The sequence below is a fragment of the Phoca vitulina genome, unplaced genomic scaffold (genome assembly GCF_004348235.1).
Source record: "Phoca vitulina isolate PV1807 unplaced genomic scaffold, GSC_HSeal_1.0 scaffold7, whole genome shotgun sequence".
Lineage (NCBI taxonomy): Eukaryota > Metazoa > Chordata > Mammalia > Carnivora > Phocidae > Phoca > Phoca vitulina.
This window is the reverse complement of record NW_022589710.1, coordinates 8,465,541-8,482,185: the sequence shown is the minus strand read 5'-3', so window position 1 is coordinate 8,482,185 and position 16,645 is coordinate 8,465,541. Positions and strand designations below refer to the sequence as shown.

Genomic DNA, 16,645 nt, shown 5'->3' with positions numbered 1-16,645 from the left:
AAGAGATTCTTCCCCCTAAGGTCACAAAGGTCCCATATTTTCTTCAAAAGTTTATAATTTTACCTTTACTGGGTATTATATGAAAACAATGGATCGTGGATCAATGCATCAAAAACTAATGATGTATTGTATGGTGACTAACATAACATAATAAAATAAAATTAAAAAAAATAATTTTACCTTTTAAAGTTGATTTTATATGGCATGAGGAAGGGATCCAGTCTTTTCCATATAGATAACCAGTTGTCCCAGCACTGTTTCCATCGGCAATACCATTTTGTCGTAAGTCAAGTGTTCAAATATGGACAGACTGTCTCTGGGCTCTCTTATTTTCTATTCTTGTGTTAACAACAAACTGTCTTAATTACTATAAATTCATAGTAAGTTTTGATATCTGGTAAGGCAAGTTGCTTTCCTCCTCCTCCTCCTCCTCTTCTTCCTTCTTATTTTCTTAAACAGGACTTTCTCAGCTATTCTTGCATCTTTGTTCTTCATATAGATATTTCAGTCAGATTGTTAAGCTTTATTAAAAAGGACAATTATTTTTCATGTAATGCCTTTTTATACCTTTTACATTTTGTCTGGAAGCCACGTATTATAAATAAAAAATAATTTTTAAAAAATCTTATGACTGCCCATTGGGTCAAGGTCAATCTGCACTTCATGTCATTTAAGGCCCGCTGTAATCTGATTAGTTTTCCAGCCTATTATCCATTGCTTCCAAATAGGAAACTACATCTCTAAATTGGCTAGTTTTTCTAAAGCTCTCTCTTGTAAACCACAGTCAGCCCACTTATACCCCATCCTTGCTCGTATTATTTCCTCATATTAAACCACCTATTCTTCAAACCTGATTGCAGATCTTTCTCCAATCCAGTTCCCTAAAACTACTAATGTACTTAAAGTCAGAGTTTGGCTCTTACTAGTTTTAAATTTTATTTGTGATAGTTTAGTGTCCTCAATTAAAGTATGAGCTTCCTAGGGCAACTATGGACTACAAAAGAGTTAAAGAAATATTTTTGATGGGCTCTTTTCCATGTTAAATGGATTTTAGACTAATCACCGTTGCCAACCTTTGGGTCCAGTCACAGTGAGGTCTTTTTATTTGGATATGTTGTCTTGCTTTTGTACTTGATGTAGGTGGGTAACTATGATTAGTGAACTACAAGAGAAAGCCAGTGCTTAATGGAATTCGTTTGCAAGGGACTTTTACAACTTAATTTGAAAATTCCTTCATCAGCAGAGACAGCCTAATAACATGTTCTTGTAGTAGTTTACAGTGTATCTATATAGCTCTCCATCTGAAGAGATGATAAAGAAACAAGTGTGTGAGCCATAATTAAATCCATTAGGCACAGTGTGAGAAGTAACGTTTAAACAACAGTTCAACAGCAGCAACACCCATACTCTTCAAAATCTCTTCTAATGCTTGAAACAGATATAGTTGAAGATAATTTATTGTTCTTATTTTACTTCTCAATTAAAATAATAAAAATTAAAAATCATTATTGCTTGATATATTCACTTTGTAGAAGACAACTAATGTTGCTGTAAAGGCCCAAACTAATTTGCAAGAGTATAAAAATTCGCGAAGGCATAGGGTATGAATGAGCTGAAATAAAAACCAACAACTATGAAACTTAAAAATATCTATACAAGACTACAAATAATAAAGAGCAAGAAAGTAGTTTGAAAAAATCTTCAACTAAATGACCACTTTTCGTCTTTTTTTATTAAAGGATATTCTTTTTTGTATTAAACATCTTTTATGTATTAGCCAACTTATCTGTTGTTATAAACCTGACATTCCTGGGCATAAAAGTCAGCTACTTTTCAATTAATAAGTTGGAAGTATAGCACATCATTATTTATATAGGTCATTCAATTTCAGAGTTTAACAAGATTTTCAAAGCACTGATATGCTTTACACTGAAGATTGGATTTAAATGTTATTTAAGTAAAGGTTTCTGATTAGGAAAGTGGTCTATGACCAAGTTCTATTGTCATTGTACTCCATGGAAACTTTAAGCCAAATTATTTAAAAATAGTTCTAAATGTGAAAACAATTTGCTGCTTCAGATCACACAATACGATATGGCAGAAGAAAGGAAAGAAAGCAAGTAATTGAATTGATTATCCTTCAAGTTTCAACCCGAAATCTCAACATCAATAGTCTTTCAAAATAGCTCAAGAGAGAATGTTCGTCTAGTTTTCAATAAGCTTTTTTAGACAGAAAAAAAAAATGAGAGTCAAAAAAAGAAAGAAAAAGAAAAAGGGATTTGAAAATAACCATACATGGAATTGTGACATGTTAAGCATTTGAAAAGGGTTATCTTCTTATAAAAATACTATTCTAAAAAGTATAATCCAATATCAGAAAGCAATTCATTACTGCATCATTTTTTTATAACTTTATTCTGATATAACTGATGCACAATAAACTGCACATATTTATTTATTTATTAAATATTTATTTGCTTTAGAGAGAGAGAGAAAAGGGCATGCGGGCAGGAGGAGGGACAGAGGGAGAGAGAGAATCTTAAGCAGGCTCCCCGCTGAGCACAGAGCTCGATCTCATGACCCTGAAAGCACGACCTGAGCCAAAACTAAGGGTCTGCCGCTCAACCAACTGAATCACCCAGATGCCCCAAACTGCACATATTTAAAGTATACAAGTTGAGGGGCGCCTGGGTGGCTCAGTCGTTAAGCGTCTGCCTTCGGCTCAGGTCATGATCCCAGGGTCCTGGGATCGAGCCCCGCATCGGGCTCCCTGCTCGGTGGGAAGCCTGCTTCTCCCTCTCCCACTCCCCCTGCTTGTGTTCCTACTCTCGCTGTGTCTCTCTCTGTCAAATAAATAAATAAAATCTTTAAAAAAAAAAAAATAAATAAAGTATACAAGTTGATTGGTTTTGGCCACAGTATATACTGTAAAACCTCACTATAATCAAGTTATTGAACATCTCTATCACTTCCCAAAGTTTCCTTATTTCCTTTTTAATCCTTCCCTCTCTCCATCCCTTTCTCTCCCAACACCCATCCCTAGGCAACCACTGATTCACTTTTCAAGTAGTTAAGTATGCATTTTCTAGAAATTATATAAATGGAATTATACAGGGGTGCCTGGGTGGTGGAGTCGGTTGAGCGTGGGACTCTTGGTTTCTGCTCAGGTTGTGATCTCAGGGTCGTGGGATGGAACCCTGTGTGGGGTTCCATGCTCAGTGAGGGATCTGCTTGTCCCTATCCCTCTGTTCCTCCACCGGCTCACGCTCTCTCTCTCAAACAAACAAACAAATAAGATCTTTAAAAAAAAAATAAATGGAATTATACAGGTTCCACTTTTTTTGTCTACCACTTTCACTCAGCATTGATTTATTAATATTGTATCAATAATTCATTTCATTTGTTTCTATGAAGTACTCTACTGCATAGATAGAGCAAATCTGGTGTGTCCGTTCACCATATGGTACACATATGAGTTGTTTCCAGCTTTTGGATATTATAAACAAAACTGGTAGGAATATTAATTTATAGATAAGTCTTCAGGGAATGTATGTTTTGTTTCTCTTGGGTAAATATGCAGGAGAATAGTTAGATTGTATGTTAGTGCATGTTTAACTCTTTTAGAATATGACAGACTGCTTTCCAAATGTAAATGTACCATTTTACATTTCCATCAACAGTGTATGAGATAGAATTCCAGTAGATCCATATCAACACCAAGAGTTGGTGTGGTCAGTCTTTTTCACTGGCTGTGTAGTGATATCTCATTGTGGGGTTTTGTTTTGTATTGGTGACTTTTTTGGCATTTTCCTAGTGACTAAAGATGTTGAGCACTTTTCACGTTATTTTTCAGTGGTATCTTTTTCTTCGTGAAGTCTCTAGTCAAATCATTTGCCCATTTTAAAATTAGGGATTTTTCTTTGGTCTTTCTAATGGATTGTAAGAGTTCTTTATATAGTTTAGATACAAATTCTTTGTCAGATAGGTTTTATGTTTTCTCTGAAGTCTGAAAATTGTCTTTTCTTAACTGTGTTTTTAAACACTTGTTTTAATTTTTATGAAGTACCATTTAACCTTTTCTTTTATGGTTTTATAGTGATTTTTCTATGTCCTATTTAAGAAATCTTTGCCTAACTTAAGATTATGAAGGTTTTCTCCTATATTTTCCTTCTAGAAGTTTCATAGTTTTAGATTTTGTATTTAGGTGTATGATCCATTTTAATTTGTAGATATGTAGATATAAAGTTTCATTTCTTTGCAAAAGATTGTCTCATTGTTAGAGCACAGCTGCTGAAAAGATTATCCATTCCTCATTGAATTGCCTCAGCACCTTTATTGAAAATCAAGTTATCATATCAGTTTATGTCTATTTATAAACTCTCTATTCTGTTCCATGGATCTACACGTCTATCTGTACACCAAAACCACAATGTCTTGATTACTGTAGCTTTATAAAAAGTCTTGAAATCAGGTAACGTATGTCCTCTGACTTTAATCTTTTTTCAAAACTGTTTTCACTATTCTAGACCCTCTTTATTTCCATATAAATTTGAGACTCAAGTTGTCAACTTCAGCAAGAGAGTCTCCTGGGATTCTGATTGGAATTGCCTTGGATATAGTTCCATCTGAGGAGAACAGATGTCTTAACAATATTAAGTATTCCAAACCATGAATGTGATCGCTCACCATTTATATGTTTCTTTGATTTATTAGTGTTTTGCATTTGTCCACATCTTATTAGATTTATATCTAAATATTTGTTTTTTGTGCTATTATAAATTGCGCTTTTTTTCAACTTCCAATCATTCATTGCTAGTATATAGGAATAAAATTGATTTTTGTATACTAACCTTGTATATTGCAACTCTGCTAAATTGACTTCTTTGTTCCAGTTACTTTTTTGTCTATTTTGGGGGATTGTTTTCCATAGACAATCATGTCATCTGTGAACGAAGACAGTTATATTTCTTCCTTTCCAATCTATATGCTTTTATTTCTTTTTCTATTACACTGATAAAACCTCCAGTATGATATTGAATAAAAGTGGTGAGCTTAGACAACCTTGCCTTGGTCCCAATCTTAGAAGGAAAGTAGGGTTTCACCATTAGTTATGATGTTAGCTGTAAATTTTTTTGTAGATACTATCAGGTTGAAAATATTGTCTTTTATTCCTTCCTTGCTGAGAATTGTTATCATAAATAAATGCTAACTTTGTCATTTGCTTTTTATGCATCTATTAGGATAAATATATGGTGTTTCTTCTTTAGTCTGTTCTTCAATCTGTTATTTACACTGATTTATTTTCAAATGTTTAAGCAACCCTGCATTCCCAGGATAATGACCTCTTGGTCACAATGTGTTATTCTTTTTATACATGATGGATTCAATTAAATAATATTATGCTTAATAATTAGTATCTATGGTTATGAGCAATGTTTATCTGTAGTCTCCTTGTACTGTCTTTGGTTTAGTTATCAGGGTAATGTAATGCTAGCTTCAAAAAATGAGGCAGGAAGTGCTCCCTCCTCTTCTGTCTTCTGGAAGAGTTTCTACACAACTAGCATTATTTCTTCCATAAATGCTGGTATATATTTTTCCAGTGATGACATCCAGGGCTGGGGGTCACTTTGTTGATTCTTAACTACAAATTACATTTCTTTACATAATTTATGACTATTCAGGTTATCTACTTCTTGAATAAGCTTTAGTAGTATTTTTCAAGGAATTTGTCTATTTCAGCTGAGTTGTGAATTTTATGGGCATAAAATTGTTTGTAATAGCTCTTACTGTACTTTTAATGTCTGTAGGATCTTAGTAATATCCCCTCTTTCATTCCTAACATTGGTAATTTAAGTCTGACTGTCTCCCCTCTAAATGAGTCTGGCTACTGGTTTGTCAGTTTTGTTCACTTTTCAAAACACCAGCTTTTGATTTCACTGATTTTCTCTACTGCTTTTCTTCTCAATTTCATTTGTTGCTTCCTTTTTCTGTTTGTTTTGGTTTAACTTATTCTTCTATCTCCAGGTTCTTAATAGATAAGATTATTGCATTGATAGATTTCTTCTTTTCTAGTGTAAGCATTTAATGCTATAAGTATTCCTGTAAGCACTATTTTAGGTGCATACAACAAATTTTGATGTTTTATTTCCCTTTCCATTCGGCCAAAATATTTTGATATTGATTTGATGTTTGTTAACAATTTCCCTTGTTCCTTCCTTTTTGACATATGGGTAATTTAGAATTACTTTATTTCCAAACACTTGGAGGTTTCTTTAATTCTTATGGTAAGAGAACATGTTTTATATGATTTTAGTTATTTTAAATGTTGATGTATGTTTTATGACCCAGAATATGGAAATTTTGGTGAATGTCCCATGTGCCCTTGAAAATAATATATATTCTGTTGTTTTGGGGAGAAGTGGTCCATAAATGTTGATCATTGGTGTAGGTCTTCTAATACTTTCTGTCCTTGTTCCATCAATTACTGAGAGAGGAGTGTTGGAATCTCTGTGATTATGGGTTTGTCTGTTTTTACTTTCTAGTTTCATCAATTTTGCTTCCTATATTTCAAAGCTATTTTGTTAGGTGGACACATATTTAGGATTGTTACATCTTCTTGGCTACTTAACACCTTTATCATTATGTAATATGGATTTTCAGTCCTGCTACTGTGCCTTGTTCTGAGGTCTACCGTGTGTGATAAAACTATAGCCATTCTACTTTTCTTTAGATTAATGTTTACAATATATGTCTTTTCCATCTTTTACTTTTGGCCTATTTGTATCTTTATATTTAAAATGGATTTCTTTTAGACAATATATAGTAGGATCTTGTTTTATCCAATCTGATAATCTCTGTCTTTTAATTTGTATGTTTTGAACATTTTCATTCATTGTAGTTATCCATATGTTTAGATAAAAATCTGCCATCTTGCCAACTGTTTTCTATTTGTTCTATTTGCTCTTTGTTCCTTTTATACTTTCTACTTCTGCTTGCTTTTGGGTTAAAGATTTACAATTCAATTTTATCTCCATTACTGGTTTATTACTTAACCCCATTTTTTTTTTTTTAAAGATTTTATTTATTTATTTGAGAGAGAGAGAGATAGCGAGAGCAGGAACACAAGCAGGGGGAATGGGAGAGGGAGAAGTAGGCTTCTTGCTGAGCAGGGAGCCCGGTGTGGGACTCGATCCCAGGACCCTGAGATCATGACCTGAGCCGAAGGCAGACACTTAACGACTGAGCCACCCAGGCACCCACTTAACCCCATTTTTAAAAAAAGGTTAGTAATTGTTTAAAATTTACAGTGTTTGGCTTTAATTAATACTTCAAATAGTATTATACTTTTTCTCATATAGTATAAGAATCTTACAGCAGTATACTCCAAATATATCCCCCTCATCTTTTGTGTTGTTTTCATATATTTTATTTTTATATATACTATAAATCCATAATATATTGCTATTATTTTGTATTTAGACAATTGTCTTTAAGGATGATTAAAAATAAGATAATAAGTACTTTTTAAAAAGATCTTATTTATTTATTTGACAGACAGAGAGCACAAGCTGGGGAGAGGGGCAGAGGGAGAGGGAGAAGCAGGCTTTCAGCTGAGCAGGGAGCCTGACGCGGGGCTCAATCCCAGGGCCCCAGGATCATGACATGAGCCGAAGGCAGATGCTTAACTAACGTACCCAGATGCCTCAAGACAATAAGTACTTTTTATGTTTATTTTTATTTTAACCATTTTCAGAGATCTTCAGTTCTGTGTATAGATCAGTTTCCATCTGGTGTTCTAGTCCCTCTGCCTGATGAATTTCCTACAGCATTTATTGTAGTATAGTCTATTAATGAATTCCCTCAGCTTTTGTAAAAAAAAAAAGTTTTTCCTTTTTTTTTTAAAGATTCATTTATTTGAGTGAGAGACAGCGTGAGTAGGGAGAAGGGCAGAGGGAGAGAATCTTCAAGCAGACTCTTTGCTCACCACGGAATCTGACACAAGGCTAGATCCCACACCCATGAGATGATGATCTGAACCGAAACCAAGAGTTGGATGCTTAATCAACTCAGCTACCCAGGTGCCCCAAGTTTTTCCTTTTTGAGTGTTATTTTCACTGGCATAGGATTCTGGATTGGCAGTTTTTTAAATCTCAGTACTTTATTAATGTCCCTCCATTGTTACATGCCTTACATAGGGCAGGTCTACTGTAATTCATATTTTTGTTATCTGTATGTAATGTGAATTTTTCCATTTACTGCCTTCAAGATTTTCTTTTTATCTTTGTTTTTCCAGCAGTTTCAATCTGTTATTTGTTTTTAAAAATCCCACTTGGAGCCTTCTGAGTTCTGCGAATTTTCCAATTTGATACCTCCCATTTTATCAAGAGAATTCTTAGCAGTTATCTCTTTAAATATTGTCTGTCCCAGTGTTCCTTTCTTCTTCTGAGATGCCAATTTATTCCCAGCTCTTGCTTGTGCATGTGCACATATGTGTGTGTGTAACTTTATTCTTGTCCTTCAATTTGGGTAGTTCCTATCTCCCTATATCCAAGTTCACTGATTCTTTCTTCATCTGTCAGGTTTTACTGATGAGCCCAAAGGCATTCTTGATCTGTTACTGTTTTTTTTCTTCCAGCATTTCTATTTTATTTGTTCTTATGGTTTCCATCTATCTGTGAAATTCCCCATGTGCTCAAGCATGTTGTCCACATTTTCCATTAGACCTTTTAACATATTAATCATAGACGTTCCTTATTTGATAGTACAAACATCTGAGTCATCTGAGTCATCTTTGTGTCTGGTTCTGTTGAGTGCTTTGTCTTTTGATAAAGGGTTGATTTTTCTTGCTTTTTATGTCCTATAATTTTTAAATATTGTTTTTTTAATTATTCTAGTATAGTTGAAATACAGTGTTATATTAGTTTTAGGGGTACAACATGGTGATCCAACAATTCTATATATTACTCAATGCTCATCATGATAAGTGTAGTCACCATACAAAATTATTACAATATTGTTGACTATATTCTCTATGCTGTACTTTTAATCTCTGTGACTTATTTATTAACTGGAAGTCTGTTTCTCTTACCTTTACCTATTTCACCCATCCCCTACAACACTCCCCTCTAGAAATCACCAGTTCCGTCTTTGTATCTATGAGTCTGTTCCTGTTTTCTTGTTTGTTCATTTGTTTTGTTTTTCAGATTCCACATATAAGTAAAATTATATAGTATTTTTCTTCCTATGACTTATTTCACTTAGCATAATACCTTCTAGGTGTATCCATGTTGTCACAAATGGCAAAAAAATCTCATTCTTTTTTATGGCTAATATTCCATCACACACACACATACACACACATCACATTACATCACATCTTCTTTATCCATTCATCTATCAGGGGACACTTAGGTTGCTTCTATATCTTGGCTACTGTAAATAATGCTACAATAAACATAGCAGTACATGTACCTTTCAAGTTAATGTTTCCATTTTTTTTTAAGGTAAATACCCAGTAGTGGAATTATTGGATAGTATGATATTTCTATTTTTAATTTTTTGAGGAACCTCATACTGTTTTCCATGGTGGCTGCACCCATGTACATTCCCATCAACTGTGCATGAAGGTTCCCTTTTCTCTACATCCTTGCCAACATTTGTTATTTTTTGTGTTTTTGATACTAGCCATTGTGACAGGTTTGAGTTATTACGGTTTTGATTTGCATTTCCCTGATGATTAGTGATGTTGAGCATCTTTTCATGTGCCTGTTGGCCATCTCTAAGTCTTCTTTGGAAAAGTATCTAATCAGATCCTTGGCCTTTTTATAATCTGATTGTTTATTTTTGGTGTTGTTTATGTTTTGGATATTAATCTCTTATTGAATGTATCATTTGCAAATATTTTCTCCCATTTGGTAGGTTGCTTTTTTGTTTTTTGATGGTTTCCTTTGCCATGCAAGAGCTTTTAATTTTGGTGTAGACCCATTTATTTTTGCCTTTGTTTCTCTTGTCTGAGGAGACACATCCATAAATACATTGCTAAGACCAATGTCCAAGAAATTACTGCCTATGTTTTCTTTTAGGAGTTTATGGCTTCAGTTCTCACATTTAGGTCATTAATCCATTTTGAGTTTATTTTTATGTATGTGTAAGAAAGTGATCCAGTTTTCCCAACACCATTTATTGAAAAAAACTTTTTGTCATTGTATATTCTTTCCCCCTTGTTATCATAGATGAATTGACCATGTAAGTATGGATTTATTTCTGGGCTCTTATATCCTGTTCCATTGACTTATGTGACTATTTTTTTGTGCTAGTACCATACTGTTTTGATTACTATAACTTTGTAGTGTATCTTAAAATCTGGGATTGTGATACCTCCAGCTTTGTTTTTCTTTCTCAAGGTTGCTTTGGCTATTTAGGGTCTCTTGTGGTTCTCTAAGAATTTTAGGATTATTTGTTCTAGTTCTGTTGTCTTATAATTGTTTACACTGAATGCTGGACATCATGTGTAAGATAGTAAAAATGGAGGTAAATAGTATTTATGGCTGAAAATGTGCATGACTCTTCTTTTGTCAGAAAATGTACAGGTCTGAGTTAATTTAGTCAGGAGTCATCTTATTTAGGTTTTATTGTTATGGTTACCTTCAGTACAGCACCGGCTTCAAATCCCTCTGGCATTACCTTGTGCTTAATTTGAAGGATGGGTTGCTCTACTCTTAGCTTTTGACCTCTCTATTCAGAGTCTTTACCTCTCCTCCACCAGTGGACACTGCTAATATTTGATACTTAGTGCTTGCTAGCTTGCTGTGGGGCAGGGGATTCCCCGTTGTCTTGATCCAGCCTTAGCTCAGATAAGCCCTATGTCCCTGAATCTTGGTGAATAGGCTTTCTCAGTGATACCAACCCTCCCCTCAGTGATACGATGCCTTTAGTGGCCAGGGTCAGGATGACTTCCTGTTCTCCGCCATGATTAGGGGGGTTTCCTATTTCCTCTCCTGCAGTCATAATGGGTCTTCATCTGAGGACAGTTTTACTACCCTCCCCTAGTGACTTATTGGTGTTTGTTCCACAGGGAAGGAGAGTCAGGCAAGGTTTTGTGTTTTTCTTAAAGCATCAGCTACTCTTCTCCAGGCCTGTACTACTCAAGAAGGCTTTCTCTAGTCCCTTGCCCCATGCTCAATTCTTCTCTTAGGCACCCTGTGAGGTCCAGAGAGAAAAGCCTATGAGTGGATGCAAACTCCCCTCTGTTAACAGCTTCCAGGGGTTCTAATTTCTCTGTTATCCCACACTCAGTTTTTACCAATTTGTTAAAATTTTTCATTGGATTTTTCTTACGTGTTATTGTAAGGAGTTTGTCATCTCTTTCTTCTGTGTTTTGCCAAAGGTATATTTGCATCCTGTCTTTCCTTGAAGGGGTCTGTCTTTTCATACATTTCAGAAGATTTGGTTGCAGTGTAACTTAGGATATCTGGTGGGTTTAAGAAAAATTATGATTTTGTAGATCATACAGTTTTTTCTTGTTCAAAGGGTAGTATGACACTCTTCCTAGCCTTCTCCATCCTAAGCAAAATTGAGATTCTCTAGTAGTTTGTTGTTGTTTTGAATGTCACAAGCTGGCCCTAAAATTTATATAAAAATGAAAAAAATCAAGAATTGCCAAAACGTTCTTGAAGAACAACAAGCTGATGATAAACAAAACAGTGAATTACTGGTACAAAGGCAGACAAATAAACCAATGGGACAGAATAAAAGTCCAGAACAGATCCATAGAAACATAGACATTTAATTTACAACAAAGGTGGTACTGCAGAAAAGTAGAGGAAAAAGACAGTCCCAGTGGACAATTAGATAACCACAAGGGAAAAAAAAAAAAAAACACAAAATACTTAAAGGCTACCTCACCTAATAACCAAAAAATAATTCCAGGTGGATTGTAGAACTAAATGTAGAAGGCAAAACAATGTTAAAACTTCTAGAAATTAATATAGGATAATATCTTCATGACCTTGGGGCACTCCACAAAAATCAATAATCATAAAGTAAAATAATTTGAATATGTTAAAATTAAGATTATTTGATTATCAAAAAGACACCATTAGGAGAGTGAAAGACAAATCATAATAGAGTGGGAAAGACATCTGCAACATAGAGCTGACAAGGATTCATAAAACACTCCAACAACATAATAGAAAAATGGTCAAGAGATTTGACTGGACAGCACACAAAAGAGGAAATCTAATTAGCCAATAAATATATGTAAAGGTACTCAACTTCATTTATAACCAGGGAAATGCAAGTTAAAACCACAATGAGATACCACTAAACAACTACCAATAATTCCACTCCCAGAAATAACTCAACAAAAATTTAAGTATGGAATACCAAGAAAATATATACAAGAATGCTCAGAGCAGCACCATTTGTAAGAATAAAACATTGAAATCAATCCAAATATCCATCTACAGTGGAACAGGCAAGCTGGGTATATTCCAACAACATAATATTCTACAGCAAATAATATGAATAATTGCTTTATGCAACAGTAGACGTGGAGCTCAGAAACAATACAGAGCAGTTAATATAGGGCAAAATAAAAGCAATTAATATACAGCAAAATACTGTATAATTCCATTTAATATAAACTGCAAAAAATAGGCAAAACTATAATGTTGAAGGGTACAAGCTTAGATCTTATAACATCAGTATATGGTTAACTTTGTAAGGGGAGAGGGAAGCAATTATGAGAGAAAATACTGAGGCTTCTGTGATGTTGGTATTGGTTTACTTCTTACCTGGTTGGTAGTTACATAGGTGTCCACTTTGTAGACAACTGACCTATATATTTATGTCTCCCATGCTTTACTGTATATCTATATCTATCTATATATATATATATATAGTATACTTCATTATAACCTCCCCCTCTCCCCCAGAAAGCTTCTGGCCATTGGTGAACTTATTTTTTTTATTAGAAGTGTTTCCAATGGAGAGATGCAAGTATCTGAACTCTAATGTACTCTTTGGTTCTGATTTTCTAGGATTCTAGAATGATATTTGGTATGTTTTTTGGAGTGTGGTGATTGGGGGGGGTGGATTCTTCCCCTGTTTGGAACTGAGATACACAGAATTCAGATAAAGGTAAATAATATTACTATATTACTGACAAAAAGCTGGATTAGAGGATATGTGACCATAGTGGGCTACCAAATGCCCAACCCCGAAATTAGATGGACTTGCCCACCCAAGTCCAAGGCAGAGATGAACAGGTTTCCCTGTAGCCTGCCTCAGAAAGCTCAGGATCTGGCTAAAATCAAAGAAATGCAGACAGGAAGAAATTTACTCATAAGATGCGTCACTCCTCCTTCCCTGGCATGGAGTGGGGCAGCTTGTCTTCACCTTCTGGAGAGTGGAATGGAAATTCTCTAAACTCTATGGAAATGTGAAGAATAAGGAATAAATATTACCCCTAACAACAGGCAGACTAGCTGTGCTTGACAGTCTATCTTTAAAGTCAGCTCTTTGAAGCTTAGCAAAGGCTGCCATAGGCTAAATTTTAGAACAAGTTTCATTCTTGCTCTTAAAGCTACTTTTTCTTCTTCCACTTATGAACCTGCAATATATACTCCAACCACCATCTTTTCAGTGGCTTTCCTGGAAGCATCTGCAGAGACTTGTGGGCAAGGGTGATTTTACATGTAGCTCTTTTCTAAGTCATGTATTTATGAGAAAAAAAATGATCTTTCCCATTTCTCTATGAGATGTATTAAATTGGCACACAACCTTTAGTGTCTCTGGAGCTTATTTAAATCATTCTTTGTCTAGGTAAAGTTAAGCCTGGTTCAAGTACCTGCTTTTTGGTATTTAGAAGTGCTCAATGATTATTTACATTAGCCTTCTCTCAAAAAAATGATAAAAACAGAAATATATACAAAGTCATTTCCTCCTCACAGTGATGAAGGTTGATTACTGTGTATTCACAAATACTTTTATTCATGATTTTAATTAGCATGGATAATTTGGCCCAAGTCATTTTAGTTCAGGCACAGTAGCACGTTTGTTTTATTTAATTAAACTTTTATTTTTATTTTGAGGTAATTGTAGATTCACATGCAGTTGTAAGAAATAATGCAGATTCCATTGTGCCCTTTTACCCAATTTCCTCCAATAATAACATCTTGCAAAACTATAGTACAATAGCTCCCAAGATATTGACACTGACACAGTCAAAATACAGAACACATTTCCATCATCACAAGGATTCCTTATGTTGCCCTTTTATAGCCACACATAATTCTCTTCCCTGTAACCCTCCCCCCTTAAATTCTGAAAACCACTAATCTGTTCTCCATTTCTATAATTTTTGTTATTTCAAGAATGTTCCATAAATAGAACCATATGGTATAAAAAATTTTAGGACTGGCTTTTTCATTCGGCATAATTCTCCGGAATTCATCCACGTTGTTACACGTATCCATAGTTTGTTCTTTTGCACTGCTGAGTAGTATTCCATGGTATGCATATATCACAGTTCGTTTGACTATTTGCCCATTGAAAAACTCTGTGTTGCTTTTGGCTATTACAAACAAAACCTCCATGAACACTCACGTAGTTTTTTTATGTGAACATAAGTGTGTGAAAACATGTTTATAATGACATGTAAGTCTTTGCCTAATTTTCTGGCTATTTAAGCCAGAGACAAAGCAAAAGATGTGAAGGTATTTGCTAAAGGTCATAGACTGCTTCTTTATCAACTAATGGTTCTTTTAAGTACTTGCAGCTTTATAACTATCTTGCTACCTGACCTTGGAAAGCCCCCTGAATTTCTCTGGGCCTCAACTAGACAAGATAAATGTTTTTCAAAGTGTACCGTTTGAAACACGAACTCCATGAAATGCTCCTAAAAGGGGAGAGGGGAGGGTTTCACGGTGCAGTAAGTTTGAGGGAAATGCTGAATACCATATTTCTCTTTTGAAATAAATGAATGCTCTTTAGCGTAAAAAAGGAAGGATCCAGTATCCCAGTGCCCAAGTTCAAACTCCAGTTCCAGCGCTTGCTGGAACAGTAACCTTCAGCAAGACACTTAACACTCCCATACCTCAGTTTTCTCATTTCTATAAAGTGGAGACAACAACAGTACCCCACTCATATGAATGGAAGATTAACTATAATAACACAAGAAAACACTTCATAAATTGTTAGCTATTATTCTATTTCCATCATAATCAGAATCATCAAAATCAGTATAATCTTGTTAAAAATACACATGTCCAGGCCCCACCCCTGCAGATTATATTCAGTAAGTCAAGGATAAAGCCTGGTCCAGATGAAGCAGAGGTTTATTTATATTAAGAATGTGTCCAAGATAGTCCAAGGCAAGATTTAAATCTAGACCAAACTGACTGATGGAGAGCTGTCATACTTATATCAGCACACAAATTTAGTAAATCCTTTAAATGACTAACTCTGTAATCCCACAAAAAGAGCACAGTTCTTTCCTCAATGGAAGGTTGGGCTTCTAACACAAACTCATGATTCCCCAAAGGGTCGTTCATTAAAATAAAATGCATTTCTGTGCAGTTGGTACACATCAGCTTTCAAAAAAATTCCTAAATGTAGCAGTTAGCATTGATACATAAAAATTTTATTTGTGAGTCATTGCTTAGCAAATCAAATCTGAAAATAAGACATTTCTTTAGAAATACAAGAAAACAACTATGATTGCTATTATTCCTGTAGGTTTCATCACCACACTGCTATTTCCAAAAGTCGTCTTATTGTTAAGCACCAGGCAAATTTCCAAAACACTTGGGGAACTCACTCTAGAGGTGGTGGCAATCTTTTTACCACTTCTGCACCAATCCTCAGGTAAGCTTTGGCCTGGAAAAGAAGAGACTCATTTGTTCTGTATTTCTCCCCAGCAGACATCAAATGACTCATGAACTGTTTGCCAGAGCTGTCTCCTGAACTGAAGAGTGAAAAGGCTGAGTGAGATGAGGAAATTCAGCAGTGAGAGGATGCTGTTGTGTACACTGCAGGTGTGACAGGGAAGAAAGGATTTCAGATTATTTAGAGGGCAAATACTTAGAAGGGGACTTTCTGAAAAAATATTTAATACCAGCAATTACTGTTTTTAAGCTCTAATTCCCATGTCAGCAAATCAGCAATCCAGTCTAGCTGTAGAAAAATTATATCCTCCTCTTCTGACAAATTGATATCTTGAGTTAGCTTTATCTTCGGAAAGCATCTTCTTCATCTCTCTGAGAATGGCATCCAGTACCAGCAGTGAGCGCCTCATAGGCTTCTTCACCTGCTGAATTTTGGGTACCAGGCAAGAATTCCTGGGATCAGTTGTTACACTCTTCACCTGTGGGATCCCCAGTGCAGCCGAATACTAAGAGCAACCCCCAAGCCACTGTGGGCCACAAACTAAGCCAATGCTTACATGGTCCAGTCAGAACAATGCTCATGACATTTGCATCTTAAAAGTTTTAAATAATTGCAATGCAAATATTATTTATTTCCCCTATCTTATCTATAAAAAGTAACTGTAAGACACAATAGTAAGATCTTCTAAAACCATTAATTTATATACTTAAGAGTTATGAATATACTACCACCACCACCACCACTACTACTACATCTA

General features: G+C 34.9%; 1 protein-coding gene across 6 annotated transcripts in view; it reads right to left on the bottom strand.

The window, feature by feature from the left end:
- Positions 1-16,645, bottom strand: part of NUBPL (nucleotide binding protein like) — a 275,956-nt gene that overhangs the window by 47,378 nt on the left and 211,933 nt on the right. The window contains exon 11 of one of the 6 annotated variants that reach the window (XM_032404899.1): positions 10,407-16,031. The exons of 3 other annotated variants lie outside the window; for them this stretch is intronic. In XM_032404899.1, coding sequence (XP_032260790.1) covers positions 15,936-16,031 — 96 coding nt within the window. In that variant the 3' untranslated portion in view covers positions 10,407-15,935. Of the gene's footprint in view, positions 1-10,406; positions 16,313-16,645 lie in introns of those variants that run through there. 2 more of the 6 variants (XM_032404901.1, XM_032404896.1) reach the window with 2 other exon arrangements.